The following is a 24361-nucleotide window of genomic DNA, read 5'->3' on the forward strand; positions in this document are numbered from 1 at the left end:
TGACTAGGTGTGACCATCCCTTGTGACGTGCATACCAAAAAGTCCTTATAGGAAAGCACAATAGGAAAGGCAGCCTGTGCCTCTGAAAGCCAGGAAGACCTAGTTTTAGGAAGACCTAGTTTTGACCCGTGGGTGGAGAAGGCACCTCATTCAGCTTCTCGTGGAAGGAAATGCTCCCCTCAATGCATTTCATAGGTAACCTGACTGGGTATTCTCATGGTTTCAAGCACTTCTGAATAGCATCACAGGCAAACAAGGGCAAAACCCAAAAAATTAATATGCCATTTTAGAGCATATGAAGAACAAAAATGATGGTGGGAGAGAAGAACACATGCAGAAGACCTGGCACCTAAACTCTGTCTATGTTATTATAATACACCAGAACATCTTCTCATCATGCACTAAAAACTGTGACTAATGGCTGGCACACTTGGTCCTTCCTACCATCTCTTTCCCTGCATTTTCTAAGAAAATTAGCTTTCTTAGCACTTTCTGCAAGTCCTAAGAAAATGCGAACCGTTGCCCTGCACCAGTCATCATCACCATCTTTTCAACCCCCTCTTGATGACTAATACATATTCCTAGAACTGTTAGAAGTGAGATAGCAGAAGAGGCAAAGCAGAAGAAACATTACAAAAACCAAAACCACATTTCTGAATATTAACTACCAAGTAAAAGAAGTGAGACAATTCCACTGAGTCAGGTAAATATAGCCTTCTTAGCACTGCAAGATGGAAAACCCTGGTGACTTTTGTATTTGTGACTTTATTTCATATCTCCATAGCACTGGTGTTACAGCGCAATACAGTAGGTATTTAGCTATATATTACTGTGCAATACCGCAGATATCTGGTAAAGTATGTACCAGGGATACTTTTTTTTTGTTGTTGTTTCTTAGTCACATTGTAATATTTTTAATGGTGTGCATGTGCAAAACATTGTGCAGCATCGCAGGCTGGATGTAGCTGGCAGGGACCTCTGGAGGCTGCCTGCTTCAAGCACCTGCTCCAGCAGGGCCACTGAAAGCAGGACACCCAGGGGCATACCCAGGTCTCCAGCCAGCGACATGCATGGGAGCCTGACACCTCTCCTGGCCAGACAGAACGATGCCTGCTGCCCTGCTGGTGCCACTCTGCTGGCTCGTCCTGGGCACTGCTGGCTCTGGAGAGGCATGTCCCTCGCTCCCGGATGAATACCTGGAAAGGGAATGGTATCTGAAGAGTAAATGGCACTTTGAGGGGATGTTTAATGGGATGAAGCCTGGAAACAGAACCAGCTGATCGAGCTTACAGTTCGCTTCATTAAGCATGGGCTCATCTAATACATGAAGCAAATAAATATTGTTTAGTCCAACAGCACTTACAATTACTTCATATAAGCGCTCAATAATAGGTTCGTTTAACTCTGCCAAATTAGTAGGAGAAAGTAAGTAAAGCTGTAGTAACCTGATAAGGAAGTATGAAGTCGAATTTAGAAACAAGCATACACTATTTTGCAAACTCTAGTAGGTTTATGGGTCTCTAAGAGGCAGCAATGGTATTTTCACACCCTATAATGAGACAGGATTTTACCTCTAGACCTAAGAGCTGAAGAAGCTGAAACAAAAGGCTCTCGCTAGTACCTCTTCCTGACAGTAAAACTGTATAAATGAGTCTCAGGCCCAAGAAACCGAACAGAGGCAGAGAGGCAGCACTCTCGTCCCACAGTGAGCCCTCAGCAGGTGGCAAGAGCCCGACCCTCGTCTCCCACCATGAGCGGTGTGGGATAAATGGTGGATTCAAACCCACAGCAGTGCTCGCAGTGTGTTGGAAGATTTCTCCCGTCTTGCCACCTAGAAATCTCATTTCAGGTAACCCAGCGTGGGTTGGTGAGGCAGGCTGGCAGGAATTGTGCCCTCATTTGCAAAAATATATTAACTGAACAGGAGAATGCGGTCTCTGAGTTTCATTGTTTTGGAAGATGAAAATGATAATGTGGATCAGTAACCTAGTAATTACTCAGAAATAGTACGTTAAGGTCGTTTTAAAGCTAGCCATGCTCTGACTCTCATATGAAACTGAATTGTGTGTGTCAAATACACTGAAACCTACAACAAATAATAATGATGATAATAACATTATTATTATTAAACCAAACACCAAATATCATAATATTTTAAGTGTATAAATTGAGAGTATACAAATGCCACTAATGCCTCTAGCAGCAGCTGCTCCCCACTGTGACACAGCACCTAAGCGAATGCTCTGCTCCTTCGGCGTTAAAGATAAAAGTATCAAAATAAATGTAGAAGCCTCAAAGCAACCAATTTTCCATCTCTGGGGACTCTGAGAGTGGCATTATTTTTTTTCCACACCCATTTATAAGTGCTGCTTGTGATGCTAAATGTCACTGGAGGCAAATATTTAATGCAAAGCATGCAAAGTTAAAGTTTTCTGAGCAAGTAAATATCTTCCTTGATCAAACTAAAAATTTCTATCCTGTCCTGTATAACCTAAGCTAAATTCTATCCCAGATCAAATTTGATAGACAAAAAGGACATGTTATGATGTAAACCCTGCCTGTATTTTAGTTACAAAAGGCTCATTAAACATAAGTATATTAAAAAAATAAAAATCCATAACTTGACACCTTACAAACTTTTTTAAAAATCTGGACAAGTTCCCTATCAGTTCTGATGTTCCATTTATTAAAAGGAAGTTCTACTTCTTCCCCACTGAACAACAGATTTATTTTAGCTCTACCAACAAATGAGAAATAGGATGTATTTAAAATGATACCCAGAAATAACAGCCAGGAGAACCCCTACAAAGAAGTTTTTTTTGTGTTTTTTTTCTTTGATTCTGTGTTTGTCAAGCACCAGCACAAAACAAGTCACCACTACAGGTAACACACGGCAGCAGTAGCAGCTCTCATAACAAAGCATATCATTGTAGAACCTTTATTAAAAATAATAATAATAATAAATTAAGAACTCATCCCCCAAACCTTATCCCAAATGCCATATCATTACTGCAAGGTCTTAATCTCCTTCACATAAAGCAAGAATGAGCATCTGTGGTCAAAAAAAATCCATCTTTCTACAACTTAGTCTCAGGCTTTTTCCAACTTCTTGTTACCAATTACCATTGCAAAAAATTCTTAAGGCAAGGAACTCTCGAGAATGCGGTCAGAAATGTCATATGAACAAAGCAGTTGATTCTTTGTCATACCAGCTTCTTACTACTGTAAGTATACTTGTCAACCAGGGCACATTCCTCAAAAAATTTATACAAGGGTATATTAGGTTTAATGATGTAAGTAGGAATGAAGTTTTAAATCAGCAGAATACATTACATTGCTAAAAATATCCAAAGTCATATTTTCTTTCAACTACGAATTCTGATGTAAACATTTTCTTAACAAAAACCTCAATCTTGTATCAAGATATTAGTCAAAATTATTTTCTAAGATGCAGAAAAGAGTTAAAGTAGAATGTAAACATTAAGTAAAGAACGTATCTCTCACACCTTATTATGCTGGATTTCTAGGCAAATCTCAGAGGCCAGCCCATCATGCCACACTTGCTTCTGAAACTGTGTATGCCTCGAACTCAAGTCTGAGACAGTGGTATAGTTCTAATCAGAGGATCACAGAAACTCTTGGAAAAAGCCATTAAAATCAATGGAAATATCTTCACGTAACCCTCAACTCACCAGTAACAATGCTGGCCAGATACAGCCATAAGAATTTCTCTTCTGCTGAATTTTGTTCTGAAGATAAACAGTTAAACGTTAGTCCCTTTTTACTCTTCCACCACACAAAATTGTGCAAGTCTGCAAAAGACCGTATGAAGCATTTTAAAATTTCCAATTCACCCTCCCTCTTTCCCCAGGGTTGCTACATCTTAAATTCTAAACTGAATGCTTTGAATTCTAAAGCAGATAAAGTTCAGTGTGTTGCTCACTTTAAGAAAGCACGGTGCGGCAAGGTCACTTCTTTCTCCCATTAAATACACATAGAAATTTACACAGCAAGTACCTGCCCATATTTATTTTTTAAGCAAACTTTCCTGTTGACAGATGCATTTTATGGAAGAAAAAAAAAAGAAAAGAAAGTGTAAGCTTTTATAGGCAAGATGCTGTACTTATATGAAAACTGCACTGCATGAATCAGCAGACAAAGAACTACTCACTGAAGTTTGTTTCATTGGGAATAACATGCTTCTCTACTATATACAAGAACAATACATTTGGTCTCTATTTGGATTTGGTGGTCTTTTTAGTATTTTTTTTCTTCCTCCTAAAGGCTGAACTCAAACTTTTGGTTGATAGGGCAAGAATGCTGCAATTAGTTATCTGATTTACACTAAACAGAGGCTGGTTTGATAGCAACTGTTTAAAGATAGGAAGTCTGTGCTGAAAGATTTCATTTTTACCAAGGCACCGGTAAAAATGAAAATGGAAAAAACCCTTACCTCTGAAGGACAAATACATGTTTTACACACAGACACACAAATACGTACGCAGCTCAGGCTGCGGCGGGCAGAGCTATTTTAACCGCCTACTTTGAACGAATCTTTGCTGCCTCCTGCCTGAGAGGCCCGCATGCAGCCAAAGCTTCCCTGCAGGAGCTTCGTCTTCCTTTTCTTTCCAGAGACACAAACCCGAGGTGCTGCCTGAAGCGTGGTGCACAGCAGCTGCTCTGGCCCATGCGTGGGAAGGGTCACTCTGCACGCTTCTCGCTTGGTCCGCGATGCGCTGAGCATGCACGCCACCAAAGCCACCACACCAGAAGCATCGTGCCCTGCGAGTATTAACTTCCTAATCACCTCCCCGTTATTTTCTCCACTATACACACATCTTTTTTTTTTTTTTTCTTCCCCTTAAATTTTCTCAAGGTTAGGACGCTGCACCACAGTGAGTATCTCAGCCTCTGCACAAGCACCCCTTGCCGGCTGCAGTCAACTCAATCACCTAAATAAATATTCGTCCTGGCATTTACAGCTTTCCCTTTCCCCCCCTGCCCAAGAGGACTGTACTTTACCCGTACAGAAGTTCCCCAGCGTGGCGGGATCACAGCCGTCCACCAGGCAGGGCAAGCTGCCCTCCATCCCCAGCCCGCAGCCACCCCGGGGGGCTCAACGCAGCCCCTCTGCCCGAAGCCTCAGCCAGAGGCTGAAGGGGGTGGGATAGGGACAAAAATCCCAGGCTGCCGCAGGGAGTGGCTAGCCCTCAGACGTCAGAAATACACCAATAAAGGCACTTACGAGGCGCATGCAGCACAGAAATACTTCACAGCGCGCTGGCTATCCATCAGTGATCCCAGCGTTACGACTGCATTGCCTTTTTTTTTAATTATTATTTTTTTATTTTCCTTAAGGGAAGCAGAATTCACCAGCTGCTCATCGACCTGCTTCAGAGTCAGAAAATGAGCATTGTTTATACACACACAAGATCCTGCACCACTTCCATTTAAAACCAAAACAATTAGGCTGTCACACGGGCACCCTGCCATGCCTCTTTCAGATGGGACTGCAACGCAATGTATTCACGGCAAACAGTAAATACAGCTTTAATGCTGTGATGTTAACTAGGAAAAGCCAACAGCAGTATATTTGCCCTCAGTCTGAACATTAAGAACCACCACAAATAGCTAATGAAAAGGATTTCTGTAACGGATCAATTAAAATAAACTATTATTGTTCCACAGCATGTCTGTGTGTGTGTTGGAGAGGACAGACCCAATGGCAGTCACAGTGCAATGTGAAATGAAAAGTTCACACGGAGGGGAGGGCAAAGGGGCGGTTGTTTATTTAGTATTATATTTGAATATTTTTCCTATGACATCTTTCAAGGCAAAAAAGCAATGACATCACTGGCAATATACTTGCATTCATTTCATTAAAATGAAGCAAAATGCCGTGGTTTAAGAGCAGCAGCTTTGCAAAGCCGCCACTCTGTTATGCAGAAAAGACCTCGTATTACAAATGCATTACAATCTATTTAGTATGATCGTGATTTTGTCTGTCTTGCAAGATGAAGCACAGCCAGATGAGAACTAATGAATGCAACATGTGTTCATTCTTTTGGTAGCCGTGCCTGAAGCCAGTTGGCAGAATGAACACAGCAAGATAAATGTCAAAACAAAGCTATTCGTGAATATGTATTGCATAGATTTTGCCTCATCTCTCTATCATGCTTCAAATAGTTTATTTTCAAACTTTGCAGGCATATTAAATACCTCTGGGTTAAAGTTTTGATTTCCAGACAACAGCAGGATAGTCAAAAAATACACAGGGGAAGTCCATGCCTCCATTCAAAAACAAGGAGGGGCAGCACTTTTTTCCACCCCCACAAATGAACAGTTGATAAGAAGGCTCACAAAAACACATATAGTTGAGACAGCACACTAAGGTTTTATGTTGTTGTTGTTGTTGTTTTGTTTTTTTGTTTTTTGTTTTGTTTTTCCAGAATTATCAATCTACATTATTTTAGTAGTATCTTTGTTTTTCAGCAGCTCCTGATACACTAGAGAAACTGACCTCTGCAGTGATTTAAAAAACAAATAAAACAAAACACACACACACAAAACAACCAGAAGGACAGTCAGCTGAACCCAGCTCTGCTATATTACGCAAGATGGACAACTAATGTGATTAATAATTGTAATAAAAAGAGCCTAAGAAGCTGCATGGTGGAAAGTGATAAAGGGTAAAGGGCAAGGGCACAATTAAGGAAACAACCCTAACTAAGCCAAGGGCCTCAACACGCAGCTGCAGCATGAGGATTGACCAAGAACCCATGCTTTCAACTTGCCCCAGACACTGGGTTGCATCACATCATTAGATGAAACAATCCTCATTGCAAGATGAAACACTGAATCTCATCTTGTGTGGGCTGGACGGACGAAATAGCTTAACATGCACAGACATACATTTTGGTATCACTTAAAACTTATCATCCTTCGTAATACAGTTATGGTGCCCAGAAAGAAATTGTGGGTAAAATTCCTTCGCTATGCCAAAGAGATGTTGTGTGTGCTAATACGAACGGTGAGGAAAGCAAAAGGAGCTTGATTTGCCATTTTAAATGGTCTTCAGTGATCCAAAGAATGACCAAACACATACAATGGCAGGAAGTGTTCAACCAAACAGAGTTCTAACTAAAAAATTTTTGTACAACTCATTTTGAGAATAAACATGTTGTATAAAAAAGGTTAGGATCTCCTACTGTACCAAAAGGATATGAACTGATATTTCCAGAGGTACCAGACCCAGACTTTCAGCTCTAAAAAGTATGGATTTCCTCAATATAAGAAAGCAGAAAAAAAAACAACCATCTGCATTATGGCATTAAGCTCTGAAGAACAGCTTCAGGATGATGACCTGAAGACCCACATTTGAAATTAGATAGTTTTCAGACAGCTCACTGTATACTTGCTCACCCTGGCAATGAGCAGAAGTCTCATCCCACCCATCATCTATTCCACCCCCATCTGAGGACCTGGGACACAATTCCTTGATTTGCCTTTAAGTTTCTAATGAAAAACTGAACTCATTAGGATTTTTCATTCTCCTAGCTCTGGCCCATACCTGCCCTTCTAAGCCATCTCCCTGTTTTGCAGCCCTGCTATCTTCAACAGCTATCTTCCTCTGACCTTTTCAGGTTGAAACACCATCTCAGGCTTCTCTTCTTTCCCAATATTTACCGGGGGGGGGGGGTGGGGGGGGGGGATAAGGAGGTAAAATACTCCTATGAAGTATTGTAGATAAGTACAAAAGACAATACAAGTACATAAAATGTGACACAGACTAAAACAAAACACACACGAAGCAGGCAAATAACCTTTGCCCAGAAAAAAAAAATCTCTCCACATCTTAGCAGTGCAAAATACAATGTTACGCCATGAAAAAGAAAAAACACTCTTCAACTGATCATCATAAAGCAAGTTAAAAGACCAGGAACAGAGCCAAGGGCTTTATACAAGCATGGCTTGTTTCTTGTTTTTGTTTTGGGGGGTTGTGGGTCTTTTTTTTTTCTTTTTTCTGTGTTTGTTTTTTTTTTTTTTCTCCCCCTTTCCCCATCCCCCCCCAAGATGGAGGTTTGGGGGAACATTACATATCTGATGAGAACAGTGGTTGTCTCCAAGACCGCAGCAGCATCAGTCAGATGATGAACGTGAGGAAAGAGCCACCTGAGACATTTTAGCTTTTCAAGCTCCCAAAACCACTCCATCCCTCAGTCTTTGGAGGCTGAGGCAAACAGCTCCTCTGGCTTTTACAGAGAGCCACAGTAAGTCATGAATGCTTCTGAGTCATCGCTTGGATGCAATGAGGAGGAAGAAGCAGGTCCCCTGCCACCCCCACCATTGCCTTTTGGTGACCCTGGCCCAGCTGAGGGCGCTAGGGGTACCCCCACCAAAACCACCGCACCCCAGCCACACAGGCTGCAGAAAGGATGCGTCCTTCCCAGGGCATCATTAATCTTCCTCTTTTGGCTTCTAGTGACTATCGAGTTTCCTTGGTAAGCGACCCTGCTACTGAGGAAATATCCGCTGTTGTGCAAAGTTTGGAAAAGCTTAAGTGTGTTTTCACAGAACCAGGATCTCTTCATGTCCAAACGCAGAAGACCATAGAAACCACAGCTGCTGCACAAGGCAAACATGTTGATTACATTATCTTCCCTCCAGCGGATTACTGGAAGCTCTCCGTACCTACCTTTCCTTAAAGAAAAAAAAGAAAAAAAAGAAAAAAACAAAAAAAAACCTGTAGCTATAACTATGTCTAATCAATATAAACCAATCAAGTATACAGAGATTAATTTAATGACTCTTTGAATTGCAAGATGGCAGCACCAGTTGATTCTATTTCTGCATATATATGAAACTAATCATGTTTCCAGTGAAAAACAATCCTTCAATTATTTTGCCTTTTTTTTTTTTCTTTTCTTCTGAAAAGAAACCACAACCATGTTTCAGTTGGCAATTGCCCTCACAGTGAAGAGGTAGCACCTTCCTACAGCTGGGTGCATCTCTGTTGCTGTGTTACCTCCACCCCAGCAAGAAGAGAACAGCAATTTCTTCACTAACAACACAATTCCTTTGAAGAAACAAACCCATCCAAACTAAACCACGAAGCCTCACCAGGCCAGATTTATGGCACATGGCACAGCGACCAGCACTGCAACAGCAGGGTGGCAGCACCTGCTGGAAAGAGCAGTGGGAGCTGCTCCTGTTCACAGCAGCTCTCCCTTCTGGTGACGGAAGGTGGCTGTGAAACAGCCACGCTTGTAAATCATGCTTCATTGCCTCGTCATTGCCAGACAAGTGGAGTCCCAGCATGAGCAGCGCCAGGACAGGGTGTGTAGACAGTACATAACTGCAGCACACGCAGGTTCCAGTCCTACGCCGAGCTATGGAGGTTTTACCTACAATAAGCTAAAATACAGAAAACAACAGAAACAACACATCTATATTTGATCTTTAGAAGCCATCCTGAAGCCGTCCTCCAGAGCCGAACCATACCAGTGACCATGCAGTCAATGACCTTGGGAAATTCAAATGTAAATATATATATTATTTTCTCTCTTTTCTACCAAAATCTCACCTAACTTAAATAAATAAAACAAATAACATTTCCTCCAAATGCAGAGCAACCACCTGAATGTCTGTTTCTGCCGGGTGGTTTTGCAGCTGCATCAGCAGCCCACTGCTGTTTGTCACAGCCCTGCTGAGGTGGCAGCACACTGGCACGAGAGTGGGAAGGGTGGCAGTGCTGGAGGCTGGTATTTCACCAAACATAACATCAAACCACAGCTGTAGCATGCCTTCCGCTGCCTGATAGCAGCAGTTGCAAAGCAGACTGCTTGCAGCTGCTTTCCTGCCTACCCATCAAAAGCAGTACGGAAACAGCCAACAAACAAGATGAAAATGTATTAAATCTAAAACACAGCCAGGAAAAGGTTTCTCCAGTGAATTTTATTTGGGGCACATGTTCCAGACCACAGCTGTTGCCTATTCTACACAGTGGCCCGTGAAAACGTGCAACTCTGCCCCCTGGGAAAGGGAGGAGCCTGAGCAGCAGCATCCCTGCTAGGAGCAGCCTGTATTTTTGAGGGTCCACGGCAATTTCACCTCTGGTCCAATTTTGAACATAGAAATTTTGTATAAATTTTATTTTCAAAGATAGTGGTAAACCATTCAACATTATTAAACATGTAGCATTACCATTTTCTGAAAGCAATAAGCAAAACTTTGTTTTTTATTGAAGACAACTAACTGGTAAGTCTTAGTCATACGAAGTCCAGGCTGTGGACTAGCTGTGGTGAAGTGCCTAACTGACAAGCCATTCAGGTCATGTCTACAAAAAGAGAAGGGAGAGAACAACTGCAAAAATGTTTTCTGACAAAGCCCTTTCAAAATAGAGTTCTTAATTCTAAAGATATTACCATGTTTAAGAGTTGTGTATTCTTTCAAATAGAGTAAATGCCACTCTTGCCTATCAAAACATCTCCAGGTGTTGGCTGCTTCCACCAACACATTGCCACAACGTTATTTTTGCTATTTTTAAAAGTCATTCTAAACTACATTCAGCACATTTTTTTTAAACTAGTCCACTATTTATGACAAAGAGATTCTAATTTATTATCCGCTTTGAAATGCTGAGGAAGCGGAAGAGCCATTATGAAAGCAACACTAATGAAAAAGGGCAATCCTGGCCACAGCATTAATGCTCATTAAGGATGTCCAGCACGAGATCTGCTGATGCAGCCAGTGCTCGCACGGCTGGCTGCCTGGCCCAGCAGTTGTGCCAGTGTGGAGCAATCCCCGTTGTGCATGGAAACTGATGGTGGAGAGGGACTGAAAGTCATCCCAGAGATTGGCTCAGACGTAACCACCCGCCTCAGTATAGTGAGTAAATGAGGGAGAAAAGACACAGATAGTATCCTGGCTTCACCCCGATAGCTTGGAACGCCTTTCGGCTGCTAGACTCCTACGAACACCACCAGGACCCAAGCATCCCACCTGAGGGGTGGGGTGATTGCCTGTATTTGGGACTGCACTGCACGAACACAGTATCTCCTATTTAAATATTACTTTGTACAGGCAAATGCGATGTAGGTGTCAGACTGTCAGCTATTACAACACCTCAGAGCTTGACCTTATCAGAATATCATTTACAGCCACACAGTTTTGACATATTACATACAACAGCTGTACAGTCCATAAATTAATTACTCTTCTGATGGCACAGACTATCAAATGAAGTGGTTCAAAGGGAATCTGAAGGGACAGTTTCGTATCTGTGTCATTCCTTCAAGTCTACTTGTCAGAGTATTTTGTACTCTCAATAAAATGGGTCATAATAGTAAACACCATAGTCTGTTTACATACATAGGATTGAAATATTGTGAAATCCTAATAAGACAGGACTTACAACCTATGCTGTTGGAAGAACGTAATAGATATCATACATATCAAAAAACAAAGATGGAACTTTTGGAACTTTTTACCTCTGTTGTTTTTCAGTTTTGTTCTCAGTATCATATTTCATGTTCACTTTAAAACTTGGTGAACATAACACGGAAGACTGTCTGAAGCAGATCATAGGGAGAGAAAAATGACCACTAAGAACAAGCCATGCTATTTCCATGAATTATTTGGTACAGAATTGTCATTAAAAGGAACTAGTGTGGTTTAAGCACAACCAAAGAGGTCAAGGAGACCTTCGAAACAAATCAAAAAACTAAATATGCCACAGTAGAAATCATGTTTACTTGAAAGTTTGAATGACATTACTGAAATGAAATTAGATATTGATTTCCGATTTATTCTTACAGCAGGAATGTTAATGTTACTAAAAACTGACACAACTGATACCTTTGCCAGTGTCTCTGGAGAAGGAAAGGAAAAAAAAAAAGGGATAACCAGAAAACAACAAGCAACTTACCACTGTAATTAGTTGTTTGACAGGTCAAGACTGAGGTCAACTTTTTAATACAAAAATATACTTTGATATTGCCAGAAAAAAAAAATAAATTTATACATCAAGAAAAATAACTTCTTCCTCTGCACCATCAATCCTGTTAGAACAGTTAAAGGTCAAAGCAAGAACAAAAAAGCTAATTAGAGGAAGAAAAACAGAAAATGTTTTGGTGTGCAGTGACAAAGGTCTAACCAAACTGAGGGATAAAACAGCTGTGGTGTACTCTGGACAAGGACATACCATGCCATGGGGCCAAAAAAAAAAAAAAAAAAAAAAAACACTACATAGCAAAATAGGGGCAAAAAAAACCTACCACCACCAAACAAAACAAAACAAAAACACAGTGAAATGGAGGAGGTCCTTGGTAACATTAAGAAATATTAAGAAATATAGTTGTATTTTTCAAGAATCCAGCTTACTACTAAAGCTTCAGAGACCTACCAAAGTTCAGAAGTGACAGGAATTTGATGGTATCAGATTACATAAGATCCATTTTCATACACAGCAAAACCATCAGCCCAGGAGGTGATGTTGGAGGCAGCAGTATATAGTCAAGTTCACTGTGCCCTTTTCTTTTCCAACCAGAAGCCTCTGTATTCCAGATCCACCTAGCCATCTTTGAGTGTTTAGTGCTGGAAAACAAGAGTACAATCCAAAACATACTGAAGCCAATAGGGACATATTGACTGGAGCAGAAATTTAATCCAGCCTCAGATGAAGAGTTTATTCATCTGTTCTTTGAGAAGGATGAAAGTCTATGTTCTAAGTGGATAAAATACCAGAGATTATGGGACCAAATTAAAAACAACTTCTTCCCTAGCAGAGAAAATGAAACCACTGACTGCTATAAACTCTGAAGGGCACAGGATAAGCAACAAAATTTGCCCTGTCATTAGCAACACACAGGAACTAAATTTGTATTTTCTTAATTTTAAAATATTTTCTAAATACAAGTGGATATTCCCAATCCATGCAGCCAGTAGACTTCGTGTAGACAGCTGCACACTTACATATGTGCAGGCTTACATGATCAAGACTGATGAGAGAATAATTTCACCACAAGATTTTTAGACAAACTATTTAATTTTTTCTTTATGCAAGTCTCTGGGGCTTGTGTTTGTGTGCTTATTTTTAAGCACCAAGTGCTATCCTACAAAAAACTTGAGAATATTGTTTAGTTTTGAATTATACATTCCCTATGAAATGGACTGTAAACACTTTTTTTCTTATCAGCTTGCAAGATGATGAAAGCACTCCATAAAGCTTTGGAGAATCAAAGGACAGGACCTGGCTATATGGCTTTTAAATTATGGACATTGTAAGGCATTGTTATATTTATAGTCTATGTTTTTCCTTAGTATTCCAAAACTTCTGAAGTCAGTGAGATGACCTCAAGACAGTCTTCATACACGAAAGATGTACCAAACCTAGTAAAGTGCTCTGAATTAGTTACCAAAACCAAGATGTTTGGATATTTGTTTTTAAAAGCATATATACCATAGGTTCCATTTGACCATCAAAATACTCAGTCCAAGGCACCCCAAAGTTCCCATGTTCTTCCTTTTTCTAATCCTCAGCCAAAACAATTCCATTGTTGTGTTTTCTTTTTTGTCCTTTTTTTTTTGTTGTTGTTGTTTTGTGTGTTTTTGTGTGTGTGTGTGTGTGTATGTTTTGTTTTGTTACATTTTTAAGTCCACTCCACAGCTTCTGAAGTTTGCCAAAACAAAACTTTAGAAGACAAAGTGTATCAGCCATTTATTTTACAATGAGTTTGAAATCAACACAGTAGCTTGCAGTACAGTGAGCAATGGACAATGCTGTATCTTCAGTACAAGTTTTATTTGGTAGAAGTGCTTTGCCTCATATCTCTATAAACAGAAAGACTAAGCTATTTCCTTCAACCAGCGCTAGAGAGTTACTAAAATAAGATAGTACGCCTGTAGCAAAATCTACTTGAAAGCAACAGACCTGTGATACTAGACATTTTGACAGGCGTAATAGTTCTCCATTGGCTGTACTTACAGCTTAAATATGTCTTTTCTATTTTCAGCATAAGTGAAGGCTACTACTGGAAAGCACACACTACCAAGTTATACTGCAGGACACCAGAAGGAAAGGAGTGATATTAGGTAACAGTAAGAAGACGGACTGAATATCAAGGAAAGAAAAATTCAGACCTTTTTTCTGAAGTCTTCTTTTGTGTTTTATGTTTCTACAGGCATCATTTGAGGTTGCATTCAGGTTGCTTCAAATTTATTGCCTTGTAAACTAAGAGTCATCATCCAATCAAATATCTAGTTTGTCACTTCTGTCAAATTGCCTAGATTCTGCCACCTCATAGGAAAATAAAGTGCAAAGTTACATGATGTTAATCATTAATAAATCATTTGTTGCCAATCACTCGAGCAGTACTTGAATAGCTAAGATATTTACATTTTAAACAAATATATCTGTATCTCAAAAATAATCCTTAATATAACTGCTTTGCTTTTCTCCCACCACCACAATACAACTCCTTGTTGTCTTTGGCCCTGCGAGGTGGCTCACAGTGAAGACCAGCCCCTTCAACACAAACTCAGGAGACAGCAGATGTTGATCACAAATGATGACACCTAATATCTTTAAAGATTTTCTGAACAGAGGACTTACAACAGATTTTATTTCAGTGTCCTGACAAAATTCCAATCACTTTTTTTTTTCTTCTTCACCAAAGGAGAATTTTATTAAATAACGCATTTAAGAGGTAATTAGGCAACTGATTTTAACTATTTCATCACTATCAAGTGGTCAGGGTTTGCTCTCATGGAAGCCAATTGCAGGTTTTAAAGCATACGTGCAATCAGATGAAATCAGTTTGATCTTACAGCATTCTTCAAGAGCCATGAAGGATACAAGTGTTGGAAGGAGGTGGAGAGAAGTAGAGAGAAGGATTAAATTAAACAACAGTTTGTAGGAAGTATCTTGCTGTTTTTTTTTTTGTCTCCACTGATGAAATCAGGTCTATGGCATTAAAACCGATGTGAGAAAACAAAACACAGCTAATTTGCATTGTCTCCTTCCTTTTCTCATTTAAAAATCAATTGCTATGTCCTTCAGCAGCAGATGCGTTAGAAGGAAAATAGAGCAAAACCAATAAGCTGAATTTGCATCCTGATCCTAATCACCAGCTCCGAGAGCCACACAAACTCGTCTGTTGCTACAGCGGACAAGGAGACCTCTCACCAAGGTGAACGAAAGCAGCACCTTGTGCTGCTCACCTCTCTGCCCCACGTGTAGGTGGGTATACACATGGTGCAGAGCAACTTGATGCAGTCAGGACAGAGCACAGTGCCCACCCTCCCACAGAGAGCAGGGAGCCAGGCACTGCCTGTGGGATCGAGCCCAGCCATCCCCGAAATGCTCCCGGTAATGCTTCCAGAGGTCTGCTTACAAAGTGCCACCCTTCAGTAAAAGGATTAGAGTGGAAATAGCCCACACTTGGCATGAAGCTCTTTAGTTGGGGTTTGGTTTGGGTCACTGGCAAATTAGCAGTTTAAACTAGATTCACTGTTGGCAGATTTGATTTGGTAGGAAGGACTAAGCCTGGGCGGAAGGGGGACACAGCACTTCACACAGCCTGCCTCTTGAGCAAAGCAGTGGACAGACCAGAAGTCAGCGAAACACTCCAGCTGAAGGAACAGGGAGCAGAGACTTACCTCAAGGCTATTAGTTTACTCTGCTGTCATTTAACATTGTACAGCAATTCCTACAAGATTTTAAAATAAGGCATTCTCACAGATACAAGATATAAAAATAACATTTTAGTAAAACTACAGCTAAGCAATATTTGGACAACATGCTACCATAAATATTATATGACACTATTACTCCTTCTTTTATAGCGTTATGTTCCCAGTGATTGATTCTCAGGGCTACTTCTGTAAAAAGAATAGCTATTAATATTATTCCATCAGAGTTTTAAAATAGTTGTTTTTTCAAATTATTTGAGTATTCTATAGTTCCCACATTTGTTTTGCTAGAAAGGGAAGTTTTTAATAAATTCATAAAGATGGCATAAATAAAATTATGCTGGCTTAATTTCTTAGTTTCTTAGATAAAAATGTTTTATGGTATCGTAGGGTCAGTAGAAGTTTTTAGGGTCAGTAAAAGTAAAAGCACTGATGTGCTTCTTCAACAGATAATTTCACTGATGGCTATTAAAGCACTAGGTGGGTCTACCTGTGAAAATTATTTCGTATTAAATAGTAGTACATTGAGTTCTGTCATTTTTTTCTCCTAGGAAAATGTAAACCTGAAAACTGGTCCACTGCAGTTCATTCATTACCAAAGTCTGAAATACTATTTAACTACCAGAGACATTTTCCTTACAGTAAAAAATGTCACTAATTTGTCATTTATATATTAGCTCCATCTTAAAAATTGAGATGGTATAATTGAAGTCTAAAAAAAAATAGAGATCTTTGTAGTTAATAATAGAGAGTCATCTTTTCCCACGTAGGCTGCTGCCCCAGTACTGTTGTAGATATGATCCCTCATGTTATGGAGTAAAGTGAACTAACTCCAGAAGCAAGGCATTCCCTTTTTCAGTTTATTATATTGGGTTCCTTCCCAATGAATATTGGGTTCCTTCCCAATGATCTTCACAACGCAGCACTGTCCGACACAAAACATGAGTGTCCTGAAGGTGCTCTGCTGCCTAAACAACACACAGAGCAGTTCAGGTCCACCTGAACTGGACACAACTGACAATAAACATTGATGCATCCACTACTCTGGGTTTGCTTTTGAAATGTTCCCATGAAAAATAGGGAACATTTCCAGAAAATAGGGATTTATGTGAGGGGAGGAGTGCTAGCCTCCTATCAGGGCAGTGGAGTTCCTTCTACAATTGCAAACATATTTCTCAAGGTACAGGAGAGCCAAACTGGAAAGAAGCTCCACATAGGTCAGCTGGATACAGACACTAGATAGCAGGCTCTGTTCAACAAGATAGCAGCTTGAACAGAACAACTATAAACAGTGTCAGTTTAAATTAAATACATTTGTTTAAGCCATATGTTATATGACAGGTATCAGCCGCATCCAAGAATGTAAAATTTATGAAGCGGATGTTAAATATAAAGCCATCCTAAAAACATTCAACTAGTGGGAGGGGGACCATATTTTCTGGTCATCTTTTGTTTGTTAAATCAGAATTCTTCTCAGTTCTGCCCTAACCGCCCCTTAACACTGCACCCCTGAGCTGTACTATTTTCATGCTTTCTGCCTTTGCAACTCTGAGGGCTGCTAACTTCCTGTTTTTATTAAATGAACACAGAAATCCTCTTAACCATGATTTGCAGCTTCACTAAGAGTGGCTTTAGGGAAAACCAAACTCATGAAGCATTCACCATACAGCCATTTCCCTCAGCAATACAGCTGACAATGTTGTAGAAAATAAAATAATAACAAAGCGCTATGCAAGGTCTCCCCTAGCAAGAGGCTGGCTGGAGCTTTGGCACTGAATGCACAGCTCTTGTTAAAGGTCACTGTAGTTTGGCGTTTCAGAACGCTTAGTTTAACATTCACAACAAAATGAACAAAGCGCCTTATTTTTATGGCTCATATTGATTGTTCCAACGCACGCTGATCCTATCTTCTACAAACACAGCCAGGATTTAATTGCACTGGAGCATTAAGCAGACAGCCTTTAAAAACTCTCTTCCACTAAACCTGAGCACCTGTTTGAGCTGCAACTGACTGCATCAGAAAGGACCGCAGCAGGTGCTACGCTGCAAAACAACCTGTATTCCTATATGTGGGAAGAAACATTCACAAAGTAATTTCAAAACACGTAACTGAGAAGGAAGAATTAGAAGTTTGCCTTTTTAACCTTCCCATAGATGAACACAATTCCAGCTTCCTAAAAAAATAACCATATTCCCATTTCTAGGTATTGCTACATTATTCCTAGCACAGCTAGTAGGGGCTGCGTATTAACAGCGACACATCTAAATAAATTATCAGTGCAAAATTCCAAGTGTCAGCTAAAGCTGACAAAAATGTGTGCATATATATATTTACTTCTATCCATTCTTCTAGATGTATGCCAAAATTTTGTGCCTGTTAAGACCTTAGTTCTTCTTGGATCACGAAAACAAAGCAGTAAAGCATATCAATGAAAACAAGCTCGTCATTTTCCATACTGAGGAAGCAGTCAAATTTCCAGTCCCCTGTAAATTCCAAAGAGGTAATTTATTTTGCATGCCCAATAATGCAGAGGTACAAAATAGCATTCCAGACACCTCAAGCAAAGACCAAAGCACAAGCCACATGTGCCTGGACCACCCCACACCAAACCCTCTCCTACCGGCAGGCAGGATTTCTCCACGTTAGCTGACATTTTGTTCCCCAAACAACACCAAGCCTTGCACTGAGCAAGGCCCTTCCTGAGGCAAACCACTCGGCTGCAACGCTTTTCCAGTGAATATGAGACAAGAACTGCTTCCAGCTCTGTGACAGATGTGACACACACCAGCCCCGCAGCCTCTCCGAAGCAATGATGAGTACCGGAGAGCACCACAGAAAGAGACGCTGTGAACTCCCAGCAGTGCCTGCACAAAGGGTTTGGCTCAATTTCTTAACTCCTCCAAGGGAATCGCCTGTAAATAATGGCACTAAAGCTGCCTGCTGCTCTTTATCGACATGCACAGAAGTTGCCACTCCACAGGTGTGGGAACAAAGTGGAAAATGGGTATGTTCAACACTATGCACCAAAAAGGAAATAATACACACTGTACATTAGCAGGAAGGGACAAGAGAGGGACAACCAATCCCTTTATTTTCTTTAAATATTTGCTTTTATCCTACTGTTTTAGGGTTTTTGTTGCTGCTGGTGGTATTTGTTTGTTTTTGTGGTGGTGGGTTCTTTTGTGTTCTTTTGTTTGGATGTTTTTTGCATATTTGTTTATTTGTTTCAGTACAGTGGACAAGCAAGTAACGTAAACCAGGCACGTGGAAAATGACTGACACCAACACTGAGCAACTAACCACACCAGGTCCATATTACCTTAAGCCACCACAGCTCCAAAGCCACTTAAGCCCAAATTTATTTTAAAAGTTTGCAATTTCAATTTGCAGATATATTTATATTCATATATATGTCTATATATATGAATATATATATATATTCATATATATATATATATGTATATATATATGAATATAAATGTGTGTATGTGTGTACATATGCATGCATCTGCAACCTAAAAAAACAGGTAGCCATCTGGTCACTCAAAGCAGCTCTCAGGATGCATAAAGAACAAGGCCAGCACCAAGGTAGTGCATCTGTACAATGATCATAAAAGAGAGGAAGGAAGTACTGCATAAGTGAGAACACAGAATGCTAATAGGTGAGTCACTTCTGGATTCAGTAGTTTTGAGACCCCTTTTGGATATGAGCCATTGGTCAAGGGGAGATTACACTCACATCTCTATAGAACTCTAGAAAGAGTAACAGATCTTGACTCACCCTCCTCCTTCTGAGTCACTAGGCATCCTTTCCTTTATTTGATGGCACTAATTAAAACCATGCTCACCTGTTCAGAGAGTAGCAACAATATGCCTAGGGCTACTTGACTAAATGTCTACAGAGAAGAATCAAGCCTGGAATTGCCTATCATATCAGCACAGAGAGTACTAGTCAAAACTCTCAACTGTGGACAAGACTAAACATTTTCCACTTAGAAAATAATTTGAGAAGTATTATTACACATGGTACAAAGATAAATTACAGACTATTAGAACATGTTGTCAGGCAGATTGTGTCCCACTTCCTTTTCCTCCTCATCCAACACTGAACATAAATCACAACTAGTTATTTCAAATATAATCAAACCCTGCCTGACATTGAGACTTGCTGATGCCTTCACTCTGCCCATCTCTCTTCACCATTAACTTGGAGGAAAATTAAAAAAAAAAAAAAAAAAAAAATACAAAACACAACAATTGCATCCCCCAAACACACAAGCAAAGCAACAAAAAAAGCCACACTAACGAGAAAAAAAAAAAAAAAAAAAAGCCAGTATGCATACATAAGGGGCTGGCAACTCTACAGTGAGAGGAGCATTCGGAAATGGTATACCAACTTCCAGACTTCTTATAACATGCACGAGTTTTAACCTTTCCATGATTATACATTTTCACAGCAGGTTAACATCTACCATCTCACTTTTAGAAAAAGAAGCCACTAACAATTGCATATGCAGCACATGCACTGCCAAGCATATGCATTACTGAGTGCAGGGAATTAGAACAGTCTGAGTCAGTTACTGGTGTGATTAGACATTTTATACACATCGTTCTGTTCCTAAGCCTTCTCATCTCCTAGAATTACAATTACTGGTATAGGGACCACATCTGGAAAAAGAACTGTATAACTTGTTTTTAGACAACCACATTTCTTGTATGGTGGCTAAAAATCTTCCAGAATTTCTCCTATAAACATATTTCCAGTAATTTCAGCTCTCCCACACAGTCTTTGCTCCTATAGCAATAGTCTTCTGCAGAAAAGTATGATTATTTTTTTTAAATAACTCAGACACGCATTTCTCTTGCATGATGAATAGTTTTCCATATTAAGATGACAACACTAGCACTGAAGCGTCCTATCACAGCAGGCAATTAAGAAAGAGATTCAAATGAAAAAAAGTGTTAGTATCGCAAAAGACTAGCTGTTGCCACATCACAAAATACAAATAGATCAAGAGAAAGATAACATTTGATAGGTAGACAATACAAAGGCTAAAATTGCCAGGTGGGATGGTCAGTGAGGGAGGAGGAAAATAAAGGAAGAGAAGTACTAGCACGCACAAATCTTAATCAGTGAATTCATCCATCCATCAAAACCACCTAGTACAGAAAGACTCAGCAATTGACCGTATCAGTGAGTTTAAGAGCTCAACTTCCTCTATTTCACTGCCAAGGAGGGCTGAGCCTGGCCACATGATGCAGAACCCAGCTGGGTGACATTGACTGCGCACACCAACAGCAACCTGGGTGCAGGCAGCGAAGGTTGCAAGCTGAAACAAAACCATATACCAACTGCTAGCAGCGACGTGACAATTGAAGTACTCCTTTGCTCAGCAGACACAGTCACCGCCAGTCTAGGGGCAATGAGGATGCTGTTTTAGAGCTGGTTCTGGTATCAGGAAGGAGAGCTGGCCAGGGGTTCAAGTCATTCAGGACTGGTCACAAGCTAACCCTGGCCATGTCACTCCACAGAAACACGTCAAACTGTCTAGAATTTGGGAAAGGCAAACCTCAGGAAGCCTACTGGCATTTGTTAATGTGACTGATGAGCTGAAAATTTTCAGAACGGTTACAAAGTAACTGAAAGCCCTTCCCAGCCTTTGGGCTTGCTTGTCAAGCTAAAGAAAAAACTTGGTGGGGAGGATTTCTCACTACCTGGACTGTGATTATAACCTTACTTGTAATGCTAAAGATACGCAGAAAACCTTCTCCTACAAAAATGGACAAAAAGATTAAGAAAAGCAAGCATGTTTCAGAGCTTACAGGCTACAGAGTAAAAACAGCTAGAAGCCTACTTGAGCTGAACCAGAAAAAGAAATAATGGACATATTACTGTTCCTATGCATTTAAGCTTCAAAAAATAGAAAGACAGGCAGCTATCTTCTCACTGAGGCTGAAAAGGATGCTAAGGGAAAAATAAGCAGGAACAGACACTGAAATGTACTTTGCCTTCCATTTCAATAAATATAATAAAATGATACACTGAAAATGAGGCTTGGATAATGGTTATTACCACATACAGTGTGGAAACAAAATTAGAACATTTACAAGAAAGAAATAAGGGGATCTGGATAATCTCCATCCCACAATGCTGAAATAATTGGCACACAGAACAATGACAGATACGCCAAAAATCATTAAGAGAGGGAGAGGGGGAAAGGAAGTAGTTTGGGAGAGAAGGAAAACAATCTTGGCGCTACAAATATGACCTTGATAACACAAGATCTGAAAAAGAAGTTGAGGAAATGTAGTAGTGAAATGAATGGTGAAATGAAAATTAGACAAATTTGATTTTAATGGGGGTAGTTTATTCATCAAAAAGGGTAATACAGTGAACTTAAAAAAGAATCACAGAATCACAGAATTTCTAGGTTGGAAGAGACCTCAAGATCATCGAGTCCAACCTCTGACCTAACACTAACAGTCCCCACTAAACCATATCCCTAAGCTCTACATCTAAATGTCTTTTAAAGACATCCAGGGATGGTGACTCCACCACTTCCCTGGGCAGCCTGTTCCAATGTCTAACAAAAGTAAAGCAAGAGCTGATGTGATCCCTCTTTGAACAATATTTAAGGTGGAGACCTATAAGAGTTGAAAGATGAACAAAGCACTGGCTGAAGGAAAGGCAATAAAAAGATATCCAGAAAAAGAGACAGTACAGTGTTCTTTAGGTACTGTTAAATTAGTTATTAGATAATTTATGTACTGACAAAAAGCAAGTACCCACTAATGACTTCTGGAAGAAAAAAAGTTAGGAGAAGAAATTGTTCCTGAAACCATCTCACAGAAATTTGTCAGTCTTTTGCGTTGGCTGGAGCAATGCAAATGCAATGAAATTTGCATACCAAATGAAAACCTATTATGAACAATGACTTTTGCTATGGTCAGGGACCCATTAACAGGAGATGAAGGGGGGGAGAGAGATCTCAACAAAAAAGACCATATACTCCTGTTAGCCCTCATAACAGCTGTTTGATACTGATGCTTTGCAGTTATTCTACAAACAAGAAAATGTATTTTTAGTAGAAACCCAGGAGCAATCAATTATATAAAGTACCGGTAAACCACTATTTGAAATTTTATATGGTTGTGGTTACCTAATTCAAAGCAAAACAAAAACACATAAGAAAAATGGCATGCTTCCCCTCAAAAACTATTTAATTGAAACAGGTGCAGAGAAGACTACTCAGAGGATTGAAAAAAACTATTTTACAGGGGAAGCTGAAGCACTTGGAACGCTTTAGACTAACAACTACATGCTAAAAGCAACACAACCCTGTAGGTACATCTTGTGTAGAGTAGATAAGACTTCATAGGGAAAGGATGGCTTGTTCCAAGTGGAAATGCAGAGGCCAGTTCCAGCTCAGAGAGTGGAACTGTCTTTCAACCAAGATGGGGCAGATAAGGGGAAAAACCTGATAATCCATTGATTATCTGAGACAGAAAAAAATAAAATCTTCAACAACTCGCTGTTTGGCTCAGGCATGGAAGGGCTCCCTCTGCCCTGAAGCAAGAGATATGACTCCAGCCATAGTGATGGAGGACAAGCAGTACTGTAGTGGGAAACATCAGCAAGGTCTGCATGGCACCTCACTCATATTTTTAACTACCGTTCAAGTAATATTTTTTTTCTGGATCACACTTCTGTAGTTCAGGTACTGTCTATTCCCCACTTATCCCTTGTTATAACAGAGGTGTAAGACAATGTCTCTGACCCTTTATGCTGCTTCTGTGGGGCACACTACAGTTTATTCATCATTTCCATCTTTCATGAAGGCTTTCAATTTGTTAGAATGCAGAGAGAGAGCTAGCAACAGGCTCAACAAGATTTAAACTTTTCTTTTTTACATGATTGTTTGGGGAAATTGTCCCCTTCAGTCCTCCAATCCTGAATCGGCCGTACTTTAATAGTCCATTACAAGAAGAGAAACAAATCTCAATATTTACTTTTTGTTGAACTATCAGATAAACGCTCGGTCTATTTCTGTTCTATTCACATTCTCCCACAATTTCCATTACAAGGTATGCACTGAGCACTTTGACAAGAAGTTCCCCACCACTAAGAATCTTAGTGCTAGAAGAAAAAGGAAATATTTAGTTAGGTTTTGGTTTCAAGCAGAAATACATTTTCAAAATTAAACTGGAATTTCCCCCCACATCTTACTCCTTTGCAACACAGGCTCACACATTCAACCAACTCAGAGATATAAACCATAAATTTTGCTAAGTGAATCTGAATCCCATTTAGCTGGAAACAGCTTTGGTTTGTTTAACTGTCCTGAACTACCAGTAAAACCTGCTATACTGCCCTTCTGATTAAATTGGTTAGAAATGGCTCGTGGTAACTTTTATTCACAGGTTTGCACGGTATCCAGCAAACAGGACTATCTGCACTGCATACAATATACAAAATACTGTTGCATCTAAAATGAACTTGTTAATCATTAAATTGTAAAGATAACATTGATATATGCTATGCTGCTTATTTTCATATCCTTAGTAAAACGTAAGGCCTAAAAAGGAAGTCTGTAGGATGCATGCCAAAAACGTTTGGTTTTCAGAAAATTTATGTATTATCTTTCACATAGTAAACCCTCTTAGCCTCTA

General features: G+C 39.9%; 1 protein-coding gene across 7 annotated transcripts in view; it reads right to left on the reverse strand.

Annotated features, from left to right (window-relative positions):
• The window catches only part of EML4 (EMAP like 4), a 156591-nt gene that overhangs the window by 84538 nt on the left and 47692 nt on the right, over positions 1 to 24361 (reverse strand). For 4 of the 7 annotated variants that reach the window (XM_084512674.1, XM_084512673.1, XM_084512669.1 and 1 more), the window contains exons 1-2: positions 5023 to 5104; positions 3693 to 3749 (exon numbers count right to left, since the gene is read on the reverse strand). The exons of 2 other annotated variants lie outside the window; for them this stretch is intronic. In XM_084512674.1, coding sequence (XP_084368800.1) covers positions 3693 to 3749; positions 5023 to 5089 — 124 coding nt within the window. In that variant the 5' untranslated portion in view covers positions 5090 to 5104. Of the gene's footprint in view, positions 1 to 3692; positions 3750 to 5022; positions 5145 to 24361 lie in introns of those variants that run through there. One more of the 7 variants, XM_084512670.1, reaches the window with a different exon arrangement.

The sequence above is a fragment of the Aythya ferina genome (assembly GCF_964211825.1).
Source record: "Aythya ferina genome assembly, chromosome: 3".
NCBI classification, from domain to species: domain Eukaryota; kingdom Metazoa; phylum Chordata; class Aves; order Anseriformes; family Anatidae; genus Aythya; species Aythya ferina.